This window comes from Tiliqua scincoides, chromosome 4 (assembly GCF_035046505.1).
Source record: "Tiliqua scincoides isolate rTilSci1 chromosome 4, rTilSci1.hap2, whole genome shotgun sequence".
Lineage (NCBI taxonomy): Eukaryota > Metazoa > Chordata > Lepidosauria > Squamata > Scincidae > Tiliqua > Tiliqua scincoides.
The window spans coordinates 135,413,113-135,439,334 of NC_089824.1; the positions used below are offsets into that span (position 1 = coordinate 135,413,113).

The 26,222-nt window shown below is 42.4% G+C and overlaps 1 protein-coding gene across 1 annotated transcript in view; it reads left to right on the forward strand.

Moving 5' to 3' along the window:
* TGFBR3 (transforming growth factor beta receptor 3) overlaps positions 1-26,222 on the forward strand; it is a 160,794-nt gene that overhangs the window by 51,323 nt on the left and 83,249 nt on the right. The window contains exon 3 of the mRNA XM_066624302.1: positions 12,543-12,727. Within this exon, the coding sequence (XP_066480399.1) occupies positions 12,543-12,727 (185 nt within the window). The remainder of the gene's footprint in view (positions 1-12,542; positions 12,728-26,222) is intronic.

Consider the following 26,222-nt stretch of genomic DNA (forward strand, 5'->3'; position numbering starts at 1 on the left):
TTGTAGTTTGCCTCAGTCTAAATAGCCCTTCCCCCCTTCAATATTCAGAACTTTTTCCTCAGTAATCCATATTACAGCTCTATACTTTAAGTCCACATTATTGGTGATGGGGGGGAGGGGGGAGATGATTTCTTTGTGCATTTTAAAAATTCCAGTGTGAAGCGGTCCTGTCAGTGCAGATGCTTAAGGGAAATAGCCTTTGATCCAGACAGTGGCAGTGCAAGAAAAAAATGTATGTTCGGGGGGGGGGGAGGCACAGAAGGGGCAGAGTGCATTTCAGGAAGGGGACCTTGCCCCCCATGTGACATTTCTGAGAGAGAAATAACTGTGCATTTTGTCTTGATGCTTTCATTCAAAATGTAGTTTCTCTAAATTAAACTGTGTGGGTTTGGATGGTATTAACCTTTCAAGTAAGCATGCTTAGGACTGCAGCCTTTTTAAAATTTCCAGTTCATGATTGGGCAACAGGTCCCTCAATGCAGGGGCACCTTGTCTGAAAACTGCATAGTGGGTGAATGACAGTAAATTCTTTTCTTCTTTTTTTAAAAAGGACAGCCTGCCTATTCCTCCTTGACTAGGTGATCATGCTGTACAAACTTGGAATGAATAGGCTTGCTAGAAGCTTCTTGTGCTTCCTTGACCAGGCAGGTCTTGAATTGGCCCTGACCTGGGGCTAATGGTAAAGGTGGTTGTGTTGGGGGTACTGTGGCAAGAAAAGAATACATGGGGAGAACTGTGTGGTACTTCAGAAAGGGATATCCAGCTTAGGCACACTGATAAAGATGTACACCTTCACTCTTTACATTATTGGGCGTTCTCCAAAATGAAATGAATCCAGTGGACTTATTCTATCTTTTGGTTTCCAGAGTTATGTGTTAATGCCTTGGGGTAGCAGTGTGGTAAGTTAACCACAGTGTGGAAAGAAGTGAGGCATTTCTTCTCTCTCTTTATATTCAGGAAAAATAACGTAAAACTTGTTTTTATTTCTGTGGAAATGCAGCGATTGAAGCCCAATGTGTGTTTACTTTTTTGTGTGTGTGAGTTTTGTTTGCTGATTTATGAATCCCTGCACAATTTAGTATAAAAATAAATTCACTTCTCTCCTGGACTCATGCCACTGGTTTTTATAACGTCTAGTATTTCCTTTCTTATTGTCTTTAATTTACCAAATGGTTTATTATGACTCACTTGCAGCAGTACAATAAACAAAACTACTATATGTCGGGCTGAGACATTTTGGTAGCATTCAGTTTGAAATACAATGGTTTAAAACCTGCAAGGTTATTTATGCTCCTCTATATAGAGTTTTTTCATGTCGGTTTTTTTCCCCTCCTCTCCCTCAGGTCCTCAGTATGGAATTAAAAAAAAAAAACCGGTTGAAAGTTTCCGACCCTCATTAATTCAACAGAGCACTTCCATCCATTGTTTTCCATGCAGTTTCCTATCCTTTCTGTAGTCAAGGAGGTTCAAATCCAAGATAAATGTATGGGCTGGCTCTCTCTCTCTCTCTCTCTCTCTCTCTCTCTCTCTCTCTCTCTCTCTCTCTCTCTCTGTGTACAATGAATGTTGGATACTGTTGACTTTATGAATCTTGTCAAGTTTCTGACCCTCATTAATTCAACAGAGCACTTCCATTCATAGTTTTCCATGCAGTTTCCTATCCTTCTGTAGTCAACGAGGTTCAAATCCAAGATAAATGTATGGGCTCTCTCTCTCTCTCTCTCTCTCTCTCTCTCTCTCTCTCTCTCTGTGTGTGTAGGTACAATGAATAAGTTGGATACTGTTGACTTTATGAATCTTGTAAAATGTTCTTGGTTAACCAATCATTACGCTAAAGGGTCTTCAGTGGATCAATGTTCAACCTCCACCTCTCTTCAGTTTGTTATATTATTCTATTGAGGATGTGGGTGCTGACATTGTGCCTTCAGTGTAAGAGCTGCTGAAAGCCTTCTAGTTGTCTGTCTGTAAAACATAGTTATTTTATGTACTAATCATTGTTTTTGGTTTACAATTGATTTATTTATTGCATGTATATCCAAAGAGCTGAGAGTGGTGTTCATGGTTCTTCTCCCCAGCCCCCTTTTACCCTTATAACAATGCTGAGAGGTATGCTGGGCTGAGACCCAGAAACTGGCCCATGTTCATTCAATGGGTTTCATGGCAAAGTGGAGATCTGACCTTGGGTTTCCCCTGGTTCAACTCTCTCACCATTACACCACATTGACTCTCAGTTTTATTCTTGAGAAAAAAATGAATACAAGGGAAATTGGGATGGTTGTCAAACCTAACTGCTGCAAGGTGGAGTAGGGCATAAGGTTGAGGGGGAGCAAGGCCAAGAAGGTCTGTACAAGCAAAGGCAGATCTCCTAGTTGCTTTAACTGGTAAGCAAGCTGACCTAAATGCTTTTATTGGGGATGGATCCTATCACCTCATCTGTTCTGGTCTATTGGTGTAAAGGAGGCTTCCTTGGCTGATGTGACTTATCTTCCCTGAAGTTGTTTTCTTCAACCTTTGCACCAAATACGCAGCTGTTTAGTCCTCAGTTCACTGGTTCAATAATTGCTGAGAGCTTAAATACTGATAGAAAGGAAGATTTACCAAATACATTCCTATGAGAGCTCCAATTAATTGGGAACAGCACAAAGTGGGACAGCCCAGAGAGGAGCCCAAGTACCTCCAAGTTCCTAGATGGTCTTTAGACCTGACCTGTTCAAACAGAAGGGCCCACTCCACAACACCATGGTATACTACTTTTGGACTTCTGAAGAGTAGTTTGGGATGTACTCTTGAGAATCTGCTATTCCCAAGATGGGAATCTGCTACTAAAGAACAAAAATAAAATTTTCACTGTATTTGTAGAACCTCTTGGATGTATCAAAGCAGCTCTGCCATTGTAAACCCCAATGTATTCTGGTCTAGGTATGGAAAATTCAGTTGCCTAAATAAAATTTGGGCATAGATTACTGGTGTGATTTCCCCCTTCCCCCACAACATGGTGCATTTGCTTATATAGAAAAATAAACAGTGGGCTCTGATGAAACAGCATAGCTTCTCCAATATGTTGCTGCCCAAAGAAGAAGTAGAGGAGAGAGGAGTGGGGAAATGCCCTATATAGAAATTCTCCCTCCATTCTTCTCTCTACCACTTCCTCTACTGGTCCAAACCTTGGCTTAGTTGTAATCTTACTAAAACATCCCTGATTGTATTTCTGGATTTTTGTGAAGCAGTCATCTTCTCGGTTCTAGCTTGCAATTCTGTTGTTCATCCTCTTGCACATCCCTGCATACATTTCTGTTATTCCCACCTTTCATGTACCTTAAAATGGTTTTGATTTTGGACTGGCAAAAAAGAGTTGTGTCGGATAGCATCTGGGCACTTTTCTGGCAATAATAAGTGTTGTTATTCTGCAAATAGGGTGATGATGCCAAGATCAAAAGAATCTTTGAAATTATAATGTATGAACAAGACCTGAGACTAATCTGCACTTTTGTTCATATGCTGAACTGCAACAAAGTTGCAGAAAGCTTGGTACTTTTGAGGAGGCCTTTATTCTTTATTTATTACATCTACTCTCAAAGATTTATTTGCTTATTTGGTACAGATGTTGCATTTTGGGTTGTATTGTGTTCTCAGCAGATGTGGCATTGAATTAGGACTCTGTTTTGTTTTGTTTAAAACCATTGAGAAAAATAGCCAAACTGCAGTTTCCATATTGGTTTATAATACAGTATATTGTGTATACTGGCAAATCTTTTCCTGTGTCAGAAGAAATGCCTTTGAATATATAATGAAAACCTTGTATGGATTTGTCATCTCCACATGTAGTTTACTCCCATTTTGCATATAAACTGCTTTTGTTTTATAAGAACATAAGAAAAGCCCTATTGGATCAGGCCAATGGCCCTTTTAGTGCAGCATTCTGTTTCCCACAATGGCCCACCAGTTGCCTTTGGGAAGGCCACAAGCAGGAGAGAAAGGCAAACCTCTCCTGCCATTGCTCCCGTGCAACTGGTAATTCAGAGATCTACTGTTGCTGAATCTGGAGGTACTGCATGACCATCACCACTAGTAGCCTTTGATAGTTCTCCAGAAATTTGCCCACTTCTGTTTTAAACCCATTCAAGTTAGTGCCTATTTGTGGTTGTGGCCTCTAGGGTAGTTGGGGAGGGTGTCTTCAGAATGGATCAACTTGGTACAAGGTAGCCTTCTATGCTCCTGAGCCAGAAGTACAGGTGTGCCCTGGTATCCATGCGGGTTCCGTTCCAGAACCCCCCTCCCCGTGGTTAACTGAGAGTGTGGATACCAGGGAACACCCCCACCCTCTGGTGGCGAGGGGAGCTTCATGTTGGGGGGACCTGCAGATCCGATCCACGGATAAGTGAATCCACAGATACAGCCCCCCTATATGCACAGTCCTTCTCAGAGCATTGGGGTCAGGTAGGTTAAAGTCCTGAGAAGCAATTATAAGATGATTTTAAGTATAAGCATAATATGATTTTGAAAAAGGTGGAAGGACCATGCTGCTCATATCCATTTGCAGTAGCAGCAGGAAAGGCGTAGTAGAATTGGGAAGGTGCCTCAGTGGGATGCCTGTCATCACCAGAGAACTACAAGCACTGTTGTTCGCTGGCCTTTGGTTCTGTGTCAGTTTTCAGCAGCTCTTCCTGGAGAATCATCACCATTTAGTGCCAATTTCTGTAACTAAGGTTTGTGGAGGGACAGCTTTTAGGCACGAAATCCTGTCAGCACTGTTCAGATCCCCAGTGATCAATGCATTGGGCAGATGACAATTTGTATCTTTTCAAAAATGACAATATGAATATCCCCAGCAATGCTGAAGCCTGCTGTTTCCAGTCTCTGAAACAAAACTCTGGAGTGTTCTATGCTCATGACATGGCACTGCGACACTCTCTGCATTGAAACTCTGATAATAAATCTGTGCTTTTTTGCCCATGTGCAGCGCATCTCATCAGGGCAATTTTTAAGCTTTGGGGGGAAGCCAGCAAGATGTAGTTAGCGTGCTCTGGAAGCTGTGGCACATATTCATGCCATTTGTGGAACGTGGTCACGCTTCTTAGCTGATAACACTGCGGAGCTCTCTATGGAAATGGAACATGTTATATTGGCAATTATTAGAGTTAGAATCAAATTCACTATAGTTATAAGTTGGCCTCAAGGTCACAATATCCCTTCTCTTCCCACATCTCTGTGGCTTTATTACAACACAACACACGTTACACATTAGGAGGCTGGCAATATGGGAAATCAGGCCGCTGAAATTACGTTCAATAATTTCCAGATGTCAGCATCAGAACTGTGAATCTTTATGAGGAGCACAGTTATGAAAAAAAAAATCCTGTTCTCAGGAAAACACGATTTTAAAAAAAAAGCGGCTTCCCCCAGCATGTACTTAGTGATATCAGATTGTATTGCAAGTCACGTACATCCATCCGCTATTGTCATAAAGAGCAGGTGGATTGGGCAGTGCAGATGTGCAGGCCAGTCAGGGTCCTACTTAGAGAGCTGCAACCATGGTATAACTAACTGGCTGGGTGCAGTGAACACAGGCATATCAACAACCAGGTCACATGATGGGAGTTGTCAGTTATTGTATGTAGAAAAGCCTATTGTCACTACAGAGGGACTCAGAAGTGGGTGGGGCTATGCAGATTGGAAAAGGCCAAGAGTACTCTCCTGCAATATAATTGATTGTGTAACTAGTTTTAGAATATTCTTACCCTGCCATTCATCTCCATTGGGCTGTGGGATATTAACTAAACCTTAGCTGCAGGCAGGGTGCAACAGATGTCTGTAGTGACATTCTGTTTTAACAAGGAAGCTGAACTTTTAGCTTTTTTTGAGGATAGCCAAAGGAAGCCATCTCTACCACACTGAAATGGATTGGTGGAAGTCAAGTGAGATGCAAGTTATACTTATTTGAAACATGAACGCCTACCTAGTTGAAGAAAGAAGAATTATTGCCTTCAATCGGTGGCAGCAGAGGCAATTTCTGTGAATGGTGAATGGTTGGAATACATGCAAGATGCCAATGGCTTGGTGATGATGGTTTAGCGGGGGGGGGGGGGGGGAGACAACCAGGATGTGGTCTGCACAATAAAATTTTGCCATGTTTTTGCTTTGTAGCTGGTACTTGGTTTGGCAATTGCAAAGCTTGCTGACACAGCAAAAAATGTTTTTTTGTTTTTTATGCTGTTTGAACTTTGGTTGGGAAGATGACTCAAAGGCTAAATGTGGTATGCTTTATATTGTGTATATTTATTTATTGAAAAACTCTATAGTTTACCTTTCTCTTCTACTACAAAGGCACTCAAGTCAGCTTACAGTAATGACAATTAAAATGACAATAAAAATAAAAGAACATCAAGCAGAAGATGGCAGATCATGAAAACCAAAACCTCTAAACCATAGAGTTTATACTAAACAGAATAAATAACCAGATTTAAATGCCCAGCAGGTCAAAGGCCTCTGAAACAGACAAACAAAAAACTTTAACCTTCCTGTTGAAAGTTACTAGGGAAGTGACCATGTGAATCTCTTGGGGCAGGGAGTTCTACAGTCTGGGCACAGTCACCAAGATGGTCCATCCTCTCACACATTCCCATTGTCTGAACTTCAGGTAGCAGTGGGATATGCAAAAGAGCCACCCCAAATTGACAGACTCAAGTGAAAAGAAACCATTTCTTATTTACCTGATAGTATAGGCCTGCTGTTTTCAAACTCTCCCGGAGTTTGAAACCCAAAGTAAGTCCTTGTGGGGGCGGGGCGGGGGCAGGGGGAAGGCAGCGACACAATCCCCAGGATCACGCTGCTCAGGGGGGCTGCAGGGACTGGGGTGCACTCACCAGTCCCTGCAGCAGTGTCCTGGAGGGTCCTGCTGGAGGCTTGCTGCTGCAGCTAGCTACTTCCAACAGTGAAGGTAAGCTAGCAGCTGGGGTGGGGATAGACGGGGCAGGGCAGGGAGAGGAAGGAATGGTGGAGTTTCTGGGCAGGGAGGGTGTTGATTAGAAGCAGAATGGGAGAAGTAAGGGGTAGCTCCTGGCAGCACTGGTGTGCACCAGGATCCTAACCCTGTTCCTTCTCCCCTTCCCCTTTTCTCTTATTCTCTTGTGTTAGCAAAATAGCTGCTGCAGATCCAAGGAGAACCATTGGGGCAGGAGAAACATGCCCCCAGGTGAGGAAACAAATGTTCCCTTACCTTGAGACTGTGTCCTGGCTGAAAGCATTGTATGCTTTTCTGGAGCGCTGCATTTGCAGGGGGGGATATTAGTTAGGAATGGGTTGCTAGATTTATATTTGGTTGTGGGAGCATGTTAATACATGCTTTGTTGTATAACCTGAAGTTCTCAATTGGCTCTCTATGTGGTTGCATTCACTAAGAGCCCACCATGCTGCAAACTGTCACCTGAAACTACCACCTATATTATGTTGCTGTGTATGAAGACCATAATTAATAAAAGTATGACAGACTATTTTCTTATCTTGGGAAATGGTATGGAGTAATCATTGCTGTGCAGTGATTGGCAATTGCAACTGGTCAAACTATGAGTACGTTTATGGCGGTGTGTTGTTGATACACAATTCTGACAAGAACACTATAGAAATTCTGATGTCTCTAACATTCTAGGGCATGTTCTGAAGGCTATGTTGTAGCCACCTTGCTGAAGCTAAGCAGATTTAGATTGATCAGTGCCTTGATGGGAATTCTGTGCACACTATTGTGCGCACTATATGGAAATTCTGTGCACACTATTGTGTTCCATGATGGAAGAAAAAAAAGGATATAAATGTGCAAGATCAAGTATGAGATGAAAGCTTGTTTTCTTGAACGTCTTGGCCCTTTGCCTTCCTTTTTGATAAGAAACTACATTCCAGTAGTCAGGTGCTGTCAGCTACCAGCATTTGTCTTGAATGAAGACAAGGAATTGTTTGTTTGAAGGTTCCATCTCAACCTGCCAGTTATCTGCCAGCAGTCCTTGGAATAAATGAATTTGTGGATTTGTGTGGAATGTGTATGGATGAGCAGTAGAGACAGAAAAACGTATAAGCTATAAGGGGAATGGTTCCATTTCTTGTCATTCCCATATCATCTCTTTCACTGCATTGCTTCCATTACCATTTTTATGCCCTATCTGCATCTCCTGAGATGTTATGGCTACACTGTTGTCTGTGTCCGTCCGTCCGTCCGTCACCCCCCCCCCCCGCCGGGTTACTCCCATACTTGACTTTTTCCTGTCTTCTTTCTGGTTTTTGCACTGGGAGGAAAGTGTGTTTGCTGAGAAACATTCTGTTGCTACAGGAACATACCCTAGTCTCATGGGCAACTACCATGACCACCTTTGAAAAACATTGCATAGAACACTCACTTCAGCAACATGCCCTAAATTCCTCCTCTGCATCAGTGAGGGCAACCTGAGGACAATCTTTATAAAAGATGATATACAGTGGTGCCTCGCAAGACGAATGCCTCGCACACCGAAAAACTTGCAAGACGAAAGCGTTTTTGCAATTTTTTCTGGTGACTCGCAAGACGAATTTTTCTATGCCGTGCTTCGCAAGACGAATGTTTAAAATTAAAAAGTTGAAGTTTTGTGCTTGAAATTTTTGAAATCCTCTGTACAGTATGTATGCCTTTAAAGAGCACTTAATAAACACTTTGTAAACCAAATTTGACTTTGTTCTGACTTTTTTTGCCCATAGGAACGCATTAATTAAATTTCAATGCATTCCTATGGGAAACCGCGCTTCGCAAGGCGAAATTTTCGCAATACGAAACAACTTGCGGAACGAATTAATTTTGTCTTGTGAGGCACCACTGTATATTAGACCCTTAAGAATTTAGTGATGGTCCATAGAATGTTAAGATAATTGACCAGTAGTCACATTGTGGCAATCAAGTTGGCAGATTTCTACATCCTTGGTTGTATATGTAACTAGCAAGACTGGGGTCTCGTGACTCATAGACTTGACTCAAGTTGGTAAAACGCACTTTTTCTGAGACTCATGGGGATTCAAGTCATGGGTGTCAAAGACTCGGGCATTGACTCGGAACTTGGGGATTTTATATGAAAAAAGTAAAGACTCAAATAGACTCTAGTCACAGAGACTCGTCATTTTGGGCCAAAAACTCAGCAAGGGAGGGGAGAAGAAGGAGCCCAATGAATTGGAGAGGGGGTTCCAATGATAGAAATCATGTGTGGATAGCCTAGGGAGGGGGCTAAGGAGGTGAAAAAGCAGGGGGAGGAGGCATTTCCTTGCAGTAGAAAAGGAGGGAAACCTCACTGACTGCAATGGAACTTCTGAGTTGAGCTGCAAAGGATTGGGTCATAAGCCTTCTGGCTGCTGCAGATGACCCTCCCTCCTGCTTGCTGTTTCTGTCCCTTCATGCTGCCTGTCCCATCCAGGCTTGCCGAGCTTGGGTGCCTCCTTCTTGGTCCATGACATGCTGCTCAGCACTCCTTCTGAAGGTGGAATTGGGAGTCATGATGTGAAAGGGGGTCGTTGTTGGGATTTTGTAAGGAAGTGATCACTTTCTGCACTGCTGCACCCACTCGAATAACAGCAGAGCCTTTGTTTACATCAGTGAAATGAAAAGGGTGTTTGAAGTGAAGGACTTCACCACATTGCTGATGGCAGAGGGGATGGGAATATCAGGGAGTGTTAAGTGAGCAGCACACACCCTACCAGCTCCTCTTTTTTTCTGCTGAGCCATGCATGACTTGTGGCTTGACTCACTTTTCAAAAAGACTTGGACTTGAGTCAAACTGATTCTAAAAAAGGCTCAGGACAAGCTGTGACATCCTCCCATTATGACTTGTTTGTGACTTGAGTTGGGATCGGAGACATAGGACTTGGGAATATGACTCTGGCACTTTCCTGGTAACTAGCAAAATGCGAGCCTTATGACAGGTGGAATGTTGTGCCTCTAAGAGGAGATGAACCAATGATGCATTGTGTTCATGCACCCAGTTGATGTAGCATTATAGCTAAGTGGCTAAGCTGTGAATCAAACCTTTCCTGGTTTGGATCTCCCCTTTAGGCAAGCCTTTCTCTCTCAGCCTCAGTGGCAATATGGGAGGTAATAATACTTTTCTTACAGAGTTGTTGTAAGGATGACATCCAGGTAATACATGTGAAGCATTTTGCATACTCAGAAAAATGGCATACAAATGCTTAGTATAATTAAAAGCAAGAAACACAGGGGGCCCAATTCAGACTGGGACTGTAGTGCGCAGAGAGAAGGGCTTCTTCTGTTCCATTTCCCCACTGAAGATTCCCCCACCCCTGAAAGTGGCTGTTTGCTGCAACCTTCCCAGATAATCTCCATTGCTGGGAATGTGGGGACCATGTGCAGGGGGATAGTATTTCCTAAAATCGGATATATTATACAGTATTTTAAGTTGCATTCAGTTAGTCTGAATAATTTTCTGATACGTGTTGCTGTGTTTGATGTAGGAGTGAAAACCACAGTTTTTTTTTAGTGACCTCCAGAATGGGGGGAAAAATTACAGAATCTGCAGCTGTCACTGTGGGTTTATGCCTAGGCTTGGAGAGGTGGGACTGCTCTCCATAAATATTTGCCTTGCTTTCACTTCCTGCAGATGTACTTTCTGTGTAAACTCCTCTGCATGCTTTAGCTGTCAGGGTATATAGCAACCATAATACTGTATACAGAAAAAGAAAAAAAAGTGTTTGGTAGTGTATTGTGTTGTACAGGTTCTTGCAAGGACATAGGCTGCGTTTGAGGCTAGAGGGCTGTTATCAGCTTATTACTGTTAGTTCCATAAACCAGGCACACCGACATGTCTGTGTATTTGATGATGGATGTTGGCAGTATTGTGGCAGCTTACCTGAGTGGGGCTTATGTTATGAATCAGTGCAGTATCAAAAAGCTTGCAGTAATCAGATGATGTTGTGATTTGGTTTTGTTTTTCTTCCCAGATTTCCAGTGAAGATATTGGATAAATACATCTCTGTCTTCAGCAAAATTTCTATTTTTTATCTTTAAAAAAAAATTTCAGTCTCTTAGGCACACCATATTTTGAGGTGGAATTTATTACTTTTTATTGCCTTGAATGCTGTGCAATCTTATCTCCCAATGGAATGCACTCCCCCCCAAGACCCCCTGGCTCCTACCTACAGTGTAGGATGTGGCTGTCTGACCTGACTTTTCTATCATGCCTTTGGGAGAGGCTGATAGTTTGGTGTTGTGGGTTGCTGGTCTAGATTTGTTTAGTTCTAGTTGATGTTTGGCAGGGTATGTATGATCCTGACTCTGCAGTTTTATTATAATTGCTTATGTGTTTTTATAGTGGATTTATTTTAAGGTATCTTATGTATTGACATGTTTCTCAAGGCAGTCTAGAAATAAACACACAAATCTTTCCCAAAAGCAATGCTAAAAAGCAGTTCCGTTAACACCTGGGAGGAAAAAAGAGCTTCACTTGGTGAAACCAAGGGGACTTCCGTAGAGAGGGAGTTCCACAACTGTGTATCATCACTGCAAAAGCTCTCCCTCCAATTGTATTCGTCTCTCCTCTGGTAGTGGGGGCACCCAGAGGAAAGACTTTGTAGATGATCTTACCATATGGGCAGGTGTCCATATGCATAAATTTAATTAAGTAAAGTCTTGCAAGATAGCCTGTGAAGTGATGATTTATTGGCTAAGATGTAGAGGTGAAGGGTGCTTGCCAAGATTGCCAGATGAGATCTGAACTACGTATTATGTTTACCAATAACATACCATTCAGGTCTCTCTCTATTTTTCTTTCTTTTTAAAAAAAAAATCTTCCAAGTAGCAGCTGTGCAGGGCCACGATAAATGGTATTTAATCCCTGTGCTGACTTTTCTGCTGAAAGTCCAGTCCCGTCCCCCCCCAAGCAGATGTTCAGCCCCAAACCTGATGTTTCAATTCCAAGGCCCAGGTTCCGGAACTGCTGAACAAGCCTAGCCCTGGTGGAAAATTAGTATGGCGCAGAATTGCTTTAAATACTCATTAGCTGATAAGAATCTACTCCAGAAGAATGCACTGCAAAAGGCTATATTTGTTACAGTGAACACAGTACAGAAAAACTCAAGAAACCCTAAGGCTAAAGTCTGTGTGGCTAATTTGGAAGTAAATTCCATTAACATGTATCTCTAGGTAAATTAATTTAAAGCTGAGTTGTGAATTCCAATGAAAATTATAGGATTAACTTCCTATGCATGATTCTTTCAGAAGCAAATTCCTTTGGTTTCAATGGGGTTTACAGGTAAGTAAGTACAGGATTATAGCCTTAAGCATTTAACTTTTCCATTAATTTCAGCACGAAATGTAGTGCTCAAATACTCCCTGGTTTGCACTCAGCATTTTATTTGTTGTTTTTTGTGTGTGTCTTGCCTGCTATGAACTTGGGGCTTTCTGCAATCTGTGTTCCAACAGGGCTTGATATGAAACTGCCAGTGGTTATTTTTGCCCTCATTTCGTTTACATTAAAGCCATTTCCCTCAAAATGATGTTTTGTTTTTGTCCTTTTACTCTACAGGTCCTGTGCCTGCTAGCGAGTGTGTATTGCTGCCTGTCAATAGTTCCCACCCAGTTCAAGCCTTGCTCGAAAGCTTTACAGTTTTATCTGGCTGTGCCAGCCAAGGAACTGCTGGGTTGCCACAGGAAGTTCATGTCCTCAACCTCAGAAACCCTGAAGAAGGCCTGGGCCACCATGAAAGAGAGGTAGAAATAAAATTGTATTTAGCAGGGTTGTCAAATGTGTTTCATACAGTGGGCTGAACAGCATTCATGATGCCTGCTGAGGGCCAGAAGTGATGTCATGAAGCAGGTTATGATGGCAAATAAGCACTTTTTTCTCAGGAACTCATTAGCTGCATATAACAGAAGAGAAAATACACATTTTAAAGTATTTTTAAGATATTGGAGAGCCCAAGTATCATGAGGGCAGCCCTTTCATCTGTGACACCTCAGCAACTGAGAGCATATGGTGGTGCTGGGAGAGCCTGAAGGCCAGATAAAGAGCTTCCAGGAGGCCAGATCACACCCACATGCCTTGACATCCATATATTAGAGAACTAAAGGCATTTGCGGGGGGGGGGGCCTTCAGGTATTACTGCCTAGGAATGGCAGGAGCATGATGAGTAAGGGTGGGGCAGAGATGAAAGGGGCATGCAGACACTCAGAGGTCTTCTCTGGGATGGAAAGGATTCTGAAATACACCTGACATAGGATTGTGCATGGTCAAAGATAGTGCATGGTGCCTCTGAATAGGCAAGGTTCTGTAGCAAGTAAGAACCCAGATGGTGGCACCAACTTTTGAAGGGTGCAGCTCTTAAGTGATCTGGGCTGCAGCAGGCCACGCTACCATGAAGATTCCTGGAGCTGACTATTCAAAAACAGCTTTCTGACAAAGAGTTAGCATTCATTCAACAGCTTCCCTAACCAGCTCTGGGACTCCTACATTTCCAGAGCAATTGGTTTATCCCTTCTCTCTCATATGTTTAACTTTATTGAATTTATGAGAAAGAGAAAGGGAATAAGAAACAGATTTCTTTTTTTTTCTTTTTTTACAAGAGGTGGGTCTCCCTCTCTTCAAAGGTAAATTGCTTATGCTGAAAATTATACTGAATAGTCTTGGAGATTTGCCATAGTCACTGTAAACAAATACTGACATGCATATGCTTTTAGCCTTGCTAAAGGGCCTTCAGTTTTTAACCAATGAGAAATGCTATTCAGACTGCAAACGTTGGAAACTTCAGTCGTTCTTGGGTGCAGTGTAATGATGTATTAAAGCAGGTTCCGTGCTGAGGAACTGGCAAAAGAACTTCTAGTTGGGGTGAAAGATAAAGCAAAAGGGAGAATCTTGACGTTCATTTTTGTAGTGTGCTCTGAAAACAGATCAAAACAGACTGCTAGAAGGAAAAAGAGAGAAATGTATCCTAGCATGGCAGCACATGACTCTAGTGCATGCCCTTGAAATATTCCAGGAAGAAGTATTGTGTTTTAGCAGAGCACGAGAGCTTAGAAATACAGACCCAGCATGGGAGAAAGGGGGGAATTCTCAGCTGTCCATTCCTGAAGTTGCTAAGCCAGAAAATAGATGCTTTGATTCCAGTCCTAAGCACATAGACTTTATAGTACATCCCAGTGTTTCCAAGAGAACATGCTTCCAGGTGAGCAAGTTTAACGTTATCACTTTACTATGAGTTGTTGTGCCAGCACAGTGTCACAAAGCTATTGTATACTAGTGCTTCATGGATGTTTTTGTTGTGACTCACAGAGGCCAACACAAATGTTTAGGTTTGAATTGGGAAAAGGTGAACCACCTCCATAGCCGTGGGGTGGGAATAGCCTGTGGGATCTGGCCTCATCAAAGATACTTTATGCTCTTTCCTGATGTTTTGGTTTTCCTCTCTTTTTCAAATATCTCTTGCTCCCCCCAACCCCCTTATGGAGATATAAAGAAAACTGCAGGAATTGCCCAAATGGACTCTTAGGATTTATTGCTCTGATGGTTATTATGTTATCTTGGTGGATTATGTTTTTAATTTTTGTATGCCACTTCGAGAGTTATTTTGGGCAAAGTTAATGGAATGTGAATTTTAATAATAAAAAGATGAAAAAAAAATTAAAAGGCTACCTCAGTAGTTATCCAGAATGTTCTCTGAGCACTTAAATCTCACCATTATTTGAACAGAAACCAGAAGTTTCCTGATAAATTATTGATAGAGGTGTTCATAAACGTTTTTATTTTTTTGCAGATTTCTTTTTTCCCAAGAAGGAAAAGTGCAGAAAGTGGTGTTATGTGTTTTTATTCCAAGGTGCATTTTTATAAACTATAATTCTAAATTGTAATTGGTTTAAAAATGTACTTGGTATGTGATATAGGTGGTATAGTGTCAGCAGAAGCAGCCACAGTCATTACCCATGCATCCCCCCGGAGTCCAGTCCAACCTGCTTATAGTGACCAATATGTAGAAAATGGTTTTTTTATAGATTTAGATTTTAAAAGATTTTTTTTTTAAAATTAATTTTTTAAACAAAAATGAGAAGTGCAGGAAGTGGTATTATGTTATTTTATTTGGTTATCTCTGAAAAATCACACCTTTAGTTATTGATTTCATGTCAGAATAGTTTCTCTCAAATACAAGTACTTAGAGATTTCCATGGTGGTAGGGTTAGGCACATGTTGCCTAAGCTATTTAAGCATACCTAAATTTATGTTGGATTGTGAACCAGGGGGTCCTTGGGTAATGCAATGACTCCTCTCCAACTATTTTAATCTTTAGGCCAGTGTTTCTCAAACTGTGGGTCGGGACCCACTAGGTGGGTCACGAGCCAATTTCAGGTGGGTCCCCATTCATTTCAATATTTTATTTTTAATATATTAGGCTTGATGCTACCGTGGGATGTGACTGCATTTGGGGAAATGTTACAGATCTGTACTTTTAAGAAACTACTATATGTATTCTTTTAACAATGACAGTAAATGGGACTTATTCCTGGGTAAGTGTGGGTAAGATTGCAGCCTAGGATTGTACAAAATTTTCTTGCTTGATGATGTCACTTCCAGCTATGACATCAGTTCTGGTGGGTCCTGACAGATTTTCATTCTAAAAAGTGGGTCCCAGTGCTAAATGCGTGAGACCCATTGCTTTAGGCAAATCTACTTTCCATAGAGAGAGCCTCCCATTTTTGTTTTACCCTCTTTAATAACTTCTGTTGATTGTGATTTCTAGCATATTAATGGCTTTGTTTTATTGTAGCTCACTGATGTACAGCATACAGGATACATTTTGCACCCACAGTCTCTAGTTTATTTTTCAGATAAAGAAATATTTTCAGATAAAAAAATATTTTTCAGCTTTCTAAAAGCTGAGTAGTTTAGCCTTTGGAGATGGCTCTTCAGAAAAAGAACAGGAAGCTGGGAAAAGGCTCGCTGGAGACAATGCTGTAGCACACACTTGTAAACAGTTGAGTTAGACAGATCACAGTTTTGCTTTTAGCCTGCAAACAAAGCAGAGCAGAGGTTATCTTTACTTTCATAGTAATGATTGCGGCTTAGTGCCCAAGTTTGACTGAATGGAACATAGGGTCTCCATCATCTTGTGCTGAGAGAGCAAAATTCCTTTATCCTTTGTGATGTTTCCTGTTGCCTTCCAATCCGTTTAGGAAAGGCAGAGATTTATATGTTGACCATAGAGCACTTCTAAGATCTTGGAAAATAAACCTTGTTTTCTGTTTTGTTTTGTTTGCATGCCACCACTAACATTGTATCAAGGTGGCAAACAAGCTTGCGCACGAACTGTGTGATCTGAGGAGCACAGCAAAGAAATCTTATTAAAAAATAAATTTCACCAGCCTTCATGTTAGAAGTGTGTGTTTTGTTTTGTTCCTTAAACTTGTCACATTATGGGCTCTGCTAAATTACATATGCCTTACATGCTGAGAGTGAGCAAATGCCTTCTTGCAGCAAATCCCTCATAGGCTTCATGCATTAAACATTCTTCCACTGTTATCCTAGTTCTCATAAATATACAACGTATTGTGATTCTCTCTTTTTTTTTTGTATTCTCTCAGAACCTATGGAAAACAAAAGTCAAATATAACCCCTCAGGGGTCTCTCTCTTTTTTTGTTTTTATTATTTTGCAAGCACAGTACTCCTCCTAAGGTTAATGAAAATTGTTTATGCCCAGACAATGAAACATTACCAAAAACCAAAGGGAGAAGTAGTTGTAAATGGTTTGATAGAGTCTTAGATCTGAAGTATTTACAGGGCTGCCATTGAAATGTTTGCTGTTTGCTTAGACTAGCGCAGTGGTTCCCAAACATATTCAACTGGCGGCTCCCTTGACCTACTGGGCTATTGGATGTGGCTTCCCATTAGGGCTACACTCCTATACATTGTATAGGAGGCAGGTTTTTGGTGAGGATTCCGCAGCTCCCCAGGGAGCCATGGTTCACAGTTTAGGAACCACTTAACTAGAGTTATAAAACCTCCTAAATGGAGATGCAAAGTCACAGCATTGCTGTCTCTTGTAAAAAATATTTGCAGTCTAAGCCCATGCAAGTTCATTTAGAAGTAAGTCCTATTGTGTTCAAGGGAGCTGACTCGCAGAAAATTGTGCACAGGATAACACCCTTAGTTCCCACAGAATAGCTCTGGTGATATTTCCTCATCCCTGCATAGATTCAAGTATTCTTTCTGTATGACAGCATAATGCATTGCATGGTATAGTGATGGATGCCCCTGTACCCTTACTGTTGTGAAGGATTGAGTTTTCACTGCCCCTAGACATAGGAAGACCCAATGAGATAAAGCCATCTTTGATTACTTGAAGCCCCCTTTGATGATTGGTCCATCAAGTTCAGAATTGCCTACACTGTCTGGCAGCAGTTTTCCAATCTTTCTGGAGGTGTCAGGGTTTGAATGTGCAACTTTCTGCATGCAAAGCAGCTGTTCTGCCACTGAGCTACAGTGGCTCCCCAGTTTTAGAGCCCTGGTTGGTTTAATCATTACTATTTATGAGCAATAGTTGATCATTTTTAGGGGTCTGATATAAGCAACTATTTCATCATAGCACGTGCAATATAATTGGACTCTATATAAAGAAAAACACTCTCATGTGGAAGTGGGGTTTGGCTGGATAATGGCTGATTTTCCTGGTTGCAGACTACTGAGTGAATTCCTGTCAGATGTGTGAAATGACTTCAACAGAACTGGGAAATAAAATGATTAAGCGCAAATTTCTCAGAATTGTTAGTTGGAGGGAAAAAAGATGTGGGTTTTGAGAAGTAGTTAAATCAGTAACAGGAATGAGCAAGAGTTTGATGCTATGTTTTGTTAAATACTGAAATGCAGATCCCTTAATAAACTTTTCTCATCGTAAGGCCTTGGCAGCAGACCATGAACCAGCATTTATCACACGGTGGTTCCCTGTGGAGCTATGTGATGACAGAAGTTTATTTCTTCTGGTCCTCCATTGGGACAACCGCTTTTGTTGTTGTTGTTACATAGAGTTTGGAACATCAGGCATCTCTATGGAATTTGTGGGTAGCACTTGAATATTGCTTATTACTTTACTTCAATTCTGTAACTGTCCTGTGGGAGGAAGGTATAGAGGAGCCGGGCACACCTCTCCATTGTGTCTGCTGCTGGCTGTTTTTCCTCTACTATAGCTATTTTTAAAAACTAATTGCCTGCTGGAAAGAAGAGGCACCAAGGATAGACTGGCATCACAGTGGTTGCTGTTGTCCATTTGGGACTGCCCAGCTCATCAGACATTAATGTTCTAGATGTATGTATTATGCATTTTTAATGGGTTTTGATTAGGGCTGCAACTGTTAACTCATCAAATGATTAATCAATTAAAATCAGTTCTAATTGATTAAAGTGGCATCCTTGATTTGGTGACATATTTCTTTTTAAAAAGTTGATTTCTTTCAAATCAAGTCCTTCTTGAAAAATGCAGATGGAAGAGACCAGCATGGCATACTCTCTTGTAGGTGAGAATGCTACTTCTAAGATGACTCTTACAGTAGAGTATACATCTACCACCTAAAAACTAGAGCTTCAATCCTGTATGCACTTTCCTAGGAGTTTGGGGAAGAGTTATACATTAGTAGGGCTGTTGGGGGATGTGAACCTCTGGCCGGCAGGGCAGTGTGCCTTGTCAAAAAACCGATGATGTTCCTTGACAATTTTAGCACCTTCTTAGTGTGCCATGAGACAGGTTGAAGTTCACTGGAATTCGGCAATATGCACTGGGATTCGGAATATGCACTCCGTTGTCATGGACAGATCACTTCCTGGTAAGGTTTAGGCTTGTTGCGACTTCCTTCCTCCACAGAGGCGGGGGGCCGTTTTCTATGGTCCGCTATGGTACAGGCTAATGGATCCTGTAGGTTTCCTGAGGGCTCTGGGGGATTTTCCCACTGCCAAGACTGGTGCCTCATTTGAGGCCCTGGTTGACCTCTAGAATGGGGAAATGACCAGGGCAGTGGATGAGATTGCTCCGGAGCGACCTCTGCCACGTCGCAGACGTTGCCACTCGCTTTGAAACGGGCGGTGGTTCGCCCCCTCCTGAAGAAGCCCTCCCTGGATTCCACAGTGTTGGATAACTACCGGCCAGTCTCCAACATCCCGTTTCTGGGCAAGGTAATTGAGCGGGTGGCGGCGGCTGAACTCCAGAGGGTCTTGAATGAAACGGATTATCTGGATCCTTTTCAATCTGGTTTCAGGCTGGGCTTTGGGACGGAAACTGCCTTGGTTGCCTTGGTGGATGACCTACGCCGGGGACTGGACAGGGAGAGTGTGCCCCTGTTGGTCCTGCTGGACCTTTCGGCGGCGTTCGAGACCATCGACCATGGTATCCCTCTGGGCTGATTGGCCGAGTTGGGAGTTGGAGGCACTGTTTTGCAGTGGCTCTTCTCCTACTTGGAGGGTCGGTCCCAGATGGTGGTGCTGGGGGATGCCTATTCGACACCCTGGCCTTTGAGGTGCGGGGTGCCACAGGGTTCAATTCTGTCCCCCATGCTATTTAATATCTACATGAAACTGCTGGGAGAGGTCATCTGGGGGTTTGGAGTGGGGTGTCATCAATATGCTGATGACACCCAGCTCTATCTCTCCTTTCCTCCAGACTCCAGGGTGGCAGTTGAGGGCCTGGAGCGCTGTCTGGAAGCAGTGAGGATCTGGACGGGGGCTGATAAGCTGAAATTAAATCCAGATAAGACAGAGGCTCTCCTGGTTCGGAAATCCTCGATGCAGGTACTGGACTATCAGCTTGCTCTGAATGGGGTTGCACTCCCTCTGAAGGAGCAGGTCTGCATTTTGGGGGTCCACCTGGATTCGCAGCTGCTCCTGGATTCCCAGGTGGCAGCTGTGGCTAGGGGGGGCCTTCGCTCAGTTTCGGCTGGTGCGCCAGCTGCGGCCGTACTTGGATCGTGCAGACCTGGCCATGGTGATCCATGCCACGGTGACATCGAGGTTAGATTATTGTAACGTGCTTTATGTGGGGCTGCCCCTGAAGACGGTTCGGAAACTGCAATTAGTGCAGAATGCGGCGGCCCTTGTGGTCACTGGAGGTAGGTGGTTTGACTCTGTCAGCCCGCTTCTCCGGGGGCTGCATTGGCTGCCCATTCGTTTCCGGGCCCAATTCAAGGTGCTGGTTTTGACCTTTAAAGCCCTATACTGCTCTGGGCCAGGGTATCTCAGAGATCGCCTACTTCCGTACAATCCGACTCATCCTCTTAGGTCATCAGAGAAGGCCTTTTTACAAGTGCTGCCGCCTAAGGAGGTACGTGGGCGGCGGCAAGAAATAGGGCCTTCTCAGTAGTGGCACCAACATTATGGAACTCCCTTCCCCTTGACTTGAGAATGGCTCCCTTTCTTGAGACTTTGCGGCGAGGCCTGAAGACATTTTTGTTTAAAGAAGCCTTCTGAGTGCATGGCCTTTTTAAACATCTTTTCTGTATCTTTTAGTATTTTTACAGGCCTGATTCCTCTGATTTGCTGCGTTTTGCTCCTTTTATCTGACTTTTTATCTGACTATGGTTTTTATGGGTATATGTTAATGTGTTTTTAATATGTTTTTATTTGTGGTTAAATTATGTTTTTAATCTGTTTTTAATATATTGTGAGCCGCCCTGGGTCCCTTTGGGGAGAAGGGCGGGATATAAATAAAATATTATTATTATTATTATCTGTGTTAAGAGTATCACAAACAGCACGTTGTCATGGGCTGAAACATAAACAAGAGTTTAGTTGTAGTTGCCCACAGGTGGACTGTCATGCCATGCAATCAGAGCCATTCAACAGGCCTGTTATAATAGCATAAATTGAAAAAAAAGAATAATCCCAAATTGCAAGGGACAAAAGTTCCTTTTTTATCCAAATATGTATACACATATATTGAAATGTATTTTGCATTTTTCTTCATAAATCTATCCAGCTTATTTTCAAAAGTAATGAGACTTCCATGACTGATTTAGGGAGACTGCTGCTGTGTCATTATTTTACTTATATTGAAACAGATTTTCTGATCTCATTCAGCATCATTGCTAACTTGTATGGTGTTATGCGCTTAGCAATAGCTGGAAGTTACTGTGATTCAGTTAATGTTAGTCAGTTAATTTGCCCTAATTAGTTCACACAGTATTTTTCTGCTATGTTGGTATATTAAAAACAAGCTTCTATAACTCTTTTTACCCAATGAGTAAGTTACAGTATTCATGCCAGCACAGAAAATCTGGTGTTTAACGTGGCCCCTTCATCTTGTTTACTCTGGATTGAAGTTTCCTCTCGGTTATATTTTCTAAGCCAGCTCAAAATTACTGGTCATTGAACTTGAAACCCTCTTCAGGTTTACCCACCAGGGTTTGCAGAGGATGTTGTATGTGGGCCAGGAGTCTGTTTGTTTAGAGCTTTGGGTCCAACAGAAACATCAGCTAATGATAGTTTACTCTTAAAGAGATAAGAAGCCATTATTTTCAGGCACAGTGTGCCTTAGCCACAGCTGTATTTTCTTAAAAACTGAGCAGTAGAAATTACAGAAGAACTATGTATACTTTGTCAGAAATGCCTGATGGGGGTCTGAGCTCATGCCAAAGCACAGAGAAAGAAAACAGCTATATGTGCAAAATAAAAAATAAAATAGAACAATTTAGCATTTGCTGGCTTGCCTTAAAAAAAACCTAGGACCTTTGTCAAGACCTGCCCACCTGTAGGAGGTAGGATATACACTAAAAGTTGCACAGGTATGTAGTGGAAATGTAAAATGACAAAGTAATGATAGACCACAATCCTTTTATCTGCTACTGATCTGGGTTTAGTTATGGCAGGATGCAATGGAATAACACATTGTGTAGCAGATGGCTAGATGTGTTTCAGTTCTACTCCAGGTGACTCACACTTGAGTTGTGTGTGCTAATGGGGGGGGGGGAAGGGAGGAGAACCAGTAGGAATACTACAAAGGTGACACACACATGTTTACTTTTAACATTTACCCCACATTTCCTCTCATTCTATAGCACTTCAGATTGGACACATCTATACCAGACCCTTGTCTTTAAAGCGCAAATGTTTTCAGTCTCTTGTGACTCATATTCTTGTTTTTTATACTTGCTTTGAGAAAAAAAGGGGGTTTTACATTTCCAGCCTAACTTTTCATTCTAAATTTGACATTTCCTGTATTTGACTGAACTTTTTTTTTGCCTGAAACGCACCTGTAAAGTGATCTACCTCCCGCATATGCAGCTGGAGAAATGTGTAATCTGTGGACTGAACTGACCTTTCATTTTACAGAAACACTGATATTCATCAATGGAATGGTAGCTTAAAAGCACTCTTCTGTAATTACCCTGAAACCCCTCCCAAAAAAAACTCCCTTTAAGTGGCCTGTCAATGTATATTAGCTACAATAAATGTTCTGAAGTTATTCAGCATTTAAAATGCATTTGAAGATTAAATACCTTCTTTCATGTTTAGTTTTTCCTCCTGTGGTTCTGATATAGGTGCTTTTCTTTCTAATATATAAGGGAAAATGTTTAGTCTCGCTTGGGCTTGTGATTGTATTTATTGTCTTTACGTCTACAACTGTAGCAGCACTTTGAAAATTGTTCCTTACAAACACAGCAAAGGAAAGACACATTGATTCAAAATTCTTAGCAGTGGGAAAAGAAGTGGATGGATTTTTAAACCAAGGCAATCTAGCTACATCCCCACAGTCTTATCTCACTGTTCTGTGCCATTATTTAATTATTTTTAAAACAAGGTTATACCCTGCATTATCTCATTAGCAACCTGATCCTAACTAGGGCTATGCAGCTCCTCACAACAGTGGAACATAGTGCTGCTGTACTAAATGGTTATCCGGTGGCCAGGAAATTAGTCTCTGGCAAAAAACTAGCAGGAAGGCCAGATGTACATTTAATGAAAGTGAGTTTCAGAGGGTGAGGGCCACCACCAAGAAGGCACTCATGCATTACCACTGGCCTGGCTTTGGAAAACTGCAGGATATACCAGAGAACCTCCCTTCTAGATCTAAATGACTGGTAGATTGATATGGAGGAAGGCGTATCCTTCACATATCCTGGTCCTGTTTTATTCAGGGACTCTAAAGGTAGTATCCAGCATCTTGAATCACTCCCCTAAATGAACTGATAGCCAATGAAGCTGGATCATTGGTAACCCTACCTCTGTTCTCCATTTTGTTTCTCCACTGCGTATGTTCCAGCTCACCCTGTTTACTGATAGGGGATAGTCATGTTGTGGTACTGTTGTCATAGTCATGTTGTGGTCCCCATTTTTGTCTTTTGGGGGGGCAGTTGCCTTCTTAAAACTTTCTTAGTGTGAGTTGCTAGTATTGTTCTCTAGAACTCAGCTCCTTCCCCATGCTCTCTAGAAGTTGCATCTTGGGATGGGTGGCTCCATTTTGTTACTTAGTGCAAGCAAGCAAGTAAGGACTCCTCCCTTCCCCCAGCATGTGAAAGAAATGTGATCATTTTGCATTGGTGAAAGGGAGGGGCTGAGTGAAGTACTGATGGATTGTCTTCTTAATGACTATTATCTTAGAGTCAAAAGGTCAGCAAGGCTGTTTTTCAATCACTGGAGCAAAGAAACTTTGTTTTCTAAATTGATTTGCTATAGTTCAGTTGTTTTTTTATCCATATGAGTGCTTGGAACTACATGAATAATTAGTCTCGAACTGTAATGCATACAGGATAGGACAGGTGGGAAGAGTCTTCAATGCCATGTAATATTGGAGGGGATGGTGCTTGCAGAGGGATCCTTGGGGCAGGAATAGCAATTTCACAAGCATGTCCTTGTTTTCAGCTGTGAAATATTTGATGGTATCTGTGTCACTCACATTCCGTAATGTGACTATGCAAAAACAGCAGGAATACACTTTACTGTTGAAAGTCAGTAGGCAGGAATTACTAATGGTTCATCTTACCTTACCCAGCTATTTGGACTATGCCTACCTTCCTCTTCACTTGTATAGCAGTGAGTGCAGGGAGGGGAATGTGTGACACCTCCTCTGATGGTTGCACTTCCACAAGCCTGGTTCCTGATCTCATACACTGGGGCAAAAATGAGACCAGGATTTTTTATGCAATCACAGCTTATGTATGTAGAAATTCCATTCTTTATGCCAGATGCAAATAGGTCAGATGCAGAGCTTGCAAGAGTGTGGAGGGCAGGAACAGCTCCCCCCTTCACATGTTGATGATTCACATAATGGGAGCTATAACTAGAGTCTTTATTTCTGAGATTAATATTTGCTTCCATGGTGCTTATCTTCATGCAAGGAGATAATGTTTTGACTTGCCTTCCAAATCTATAGTGTTGCTTATTAATATATATCAGGGCTGCCCAAACCCTGGCCCCCGGGCCACTTGCGGCCTGCAGAGGGCCCCAATCCGGCCCCCCAGGGAGCCCCCATCTCCAATGGGCACTGGGCCCGCTGGAAACCTGCCAGAGCCCTCACTGCCGATGCAACTGCTCTTTGCAGCAGGAAAAGGCTAAGAGCAGGAGCCCCGTCCATCCACAACCCTCCCATTAGGTTGGGGAGGCTGCAGCTGAGTGCAGGCTTTGGATGGGGGTGAGAAGTCCTGGGCCTGTTTGTGCTTCTTGAATTTGGCTTGGGGGGGCAGGCACTGAGGAGGGAGGGGAAACTGTGAGTCTATTTGTGCTGCTTGCGTGTGCTGGGGGGCGGGCGCTGCAAGGGAGAAATCGTGGGATGTTTGAAAGCCACTGGAGAGCATGTCTACTCAGCAGTAAATCCCATCAGACTCAGTGGGGTTTACTCCCAGGAAAGTGTGGATCCGATTGGACTGTGAGTGTGCTGGGGGGGAGGAAGGTGAGGGTCCGTTTGTGAATGGGGAAATGCACACAGCTCTCTGCCTGCTTCTAAGTTTGTTTGGTGCTGGGTGCAGGCTGGGGGAGGGACTGGGAGAGGGAGACAGGCAGCTCCCTTCTCTGTGTGAATGAGGAGAAACAAACTCCTGTCCTGAGGGGGCAGGTGCCCACCAGCTCCCTGACTGATTGTGTTCCTTTGCTGCTGCTTGTTGCCAGGATTGGGGGGGGGGGGAGTGAGAGTAAAAACAGGCTGCTGCATGGGGGGGGGGAGAGAAGCCCACTCTGACTCCTCTTAAGTTTGTTCTGTACTTTTCCCAGGGAAGAGGTGTGTTATATGTGTCAGGAATTATTTTAACAACCCCCCTTTTCTGGATCTCATGTGTATTACAAAAAAGCTCAGTAAAATTCATTCATTCATATAAGTGCTGTCTCTAATATATTCATTTATGTAAATTTATTCAAATTTGAAATGTAAATCCCTTCCCCCCCCCCCCGACACAGTGTCAGAGAGATGATGTGGCCCTCCTGCCAAAAAGTTTGGACACCCCTGATATATATGATACAAAAGAACAGGAACAAAACTGGTTTGCAGTGTCGTAACCAATGATTGTGTAGCCCAGTGCAAGCCCGGAAATGATGTCACAACCTGAAGTGATGTCATACCCAGGCTTTTAATAAAGTGAAAGTTGGGGGAAAACCTGCCTCCTCCCCCCAGAAGCTCACCACCCACTTGCTCTGCTACCTTCCGCAGCCAGTGGCATAGCTAAAGTATCTATCTGCTATCTGGGGTCAAAGATTTTGTAGCCTCCCACGCGACAAAATCAAATTTATTTAATTAAGTAAATAAATAAAAATGTGCCTCTTATTGGTTAGAGACACTGTGCTGTGGTGAAGAGGATTGGATACTCTCCCCCTGCTAAATATAAGAGAAAGTCTCTTGAGAAAGTGCATCTCTCAAGAAAGTCCCTCTTTACCCAGTTAGCAGGGGTAACTATATTATGATACATGGAAATGAGAGTTGACTTATTTATTGAGTCAATAAACCAATAACCTTATTGGTTCCATGCTGTATCATAATATCATTGGCTGTCAGAACAATCAGTTGCATAGATTAGCTTTGAGTTAAAGAAATCCATTTTTTGTTTCGTAAGGTAGTTGTCTTTTCATTTTCTGGTTAATTGACCATAACTTTAGATAGAATACAGATATTCCAATGAGGTTTGTTTCATTGCATTCCGCATTAAATTACCTTTCCAATGATATATAACAGGATGGTATTATTTGTACATGCCAATTTTTTCACAATTTAGGCCACTAGTGTCAAGCTCAGCTTGTTGCCCCCACCCTCAAGCTTG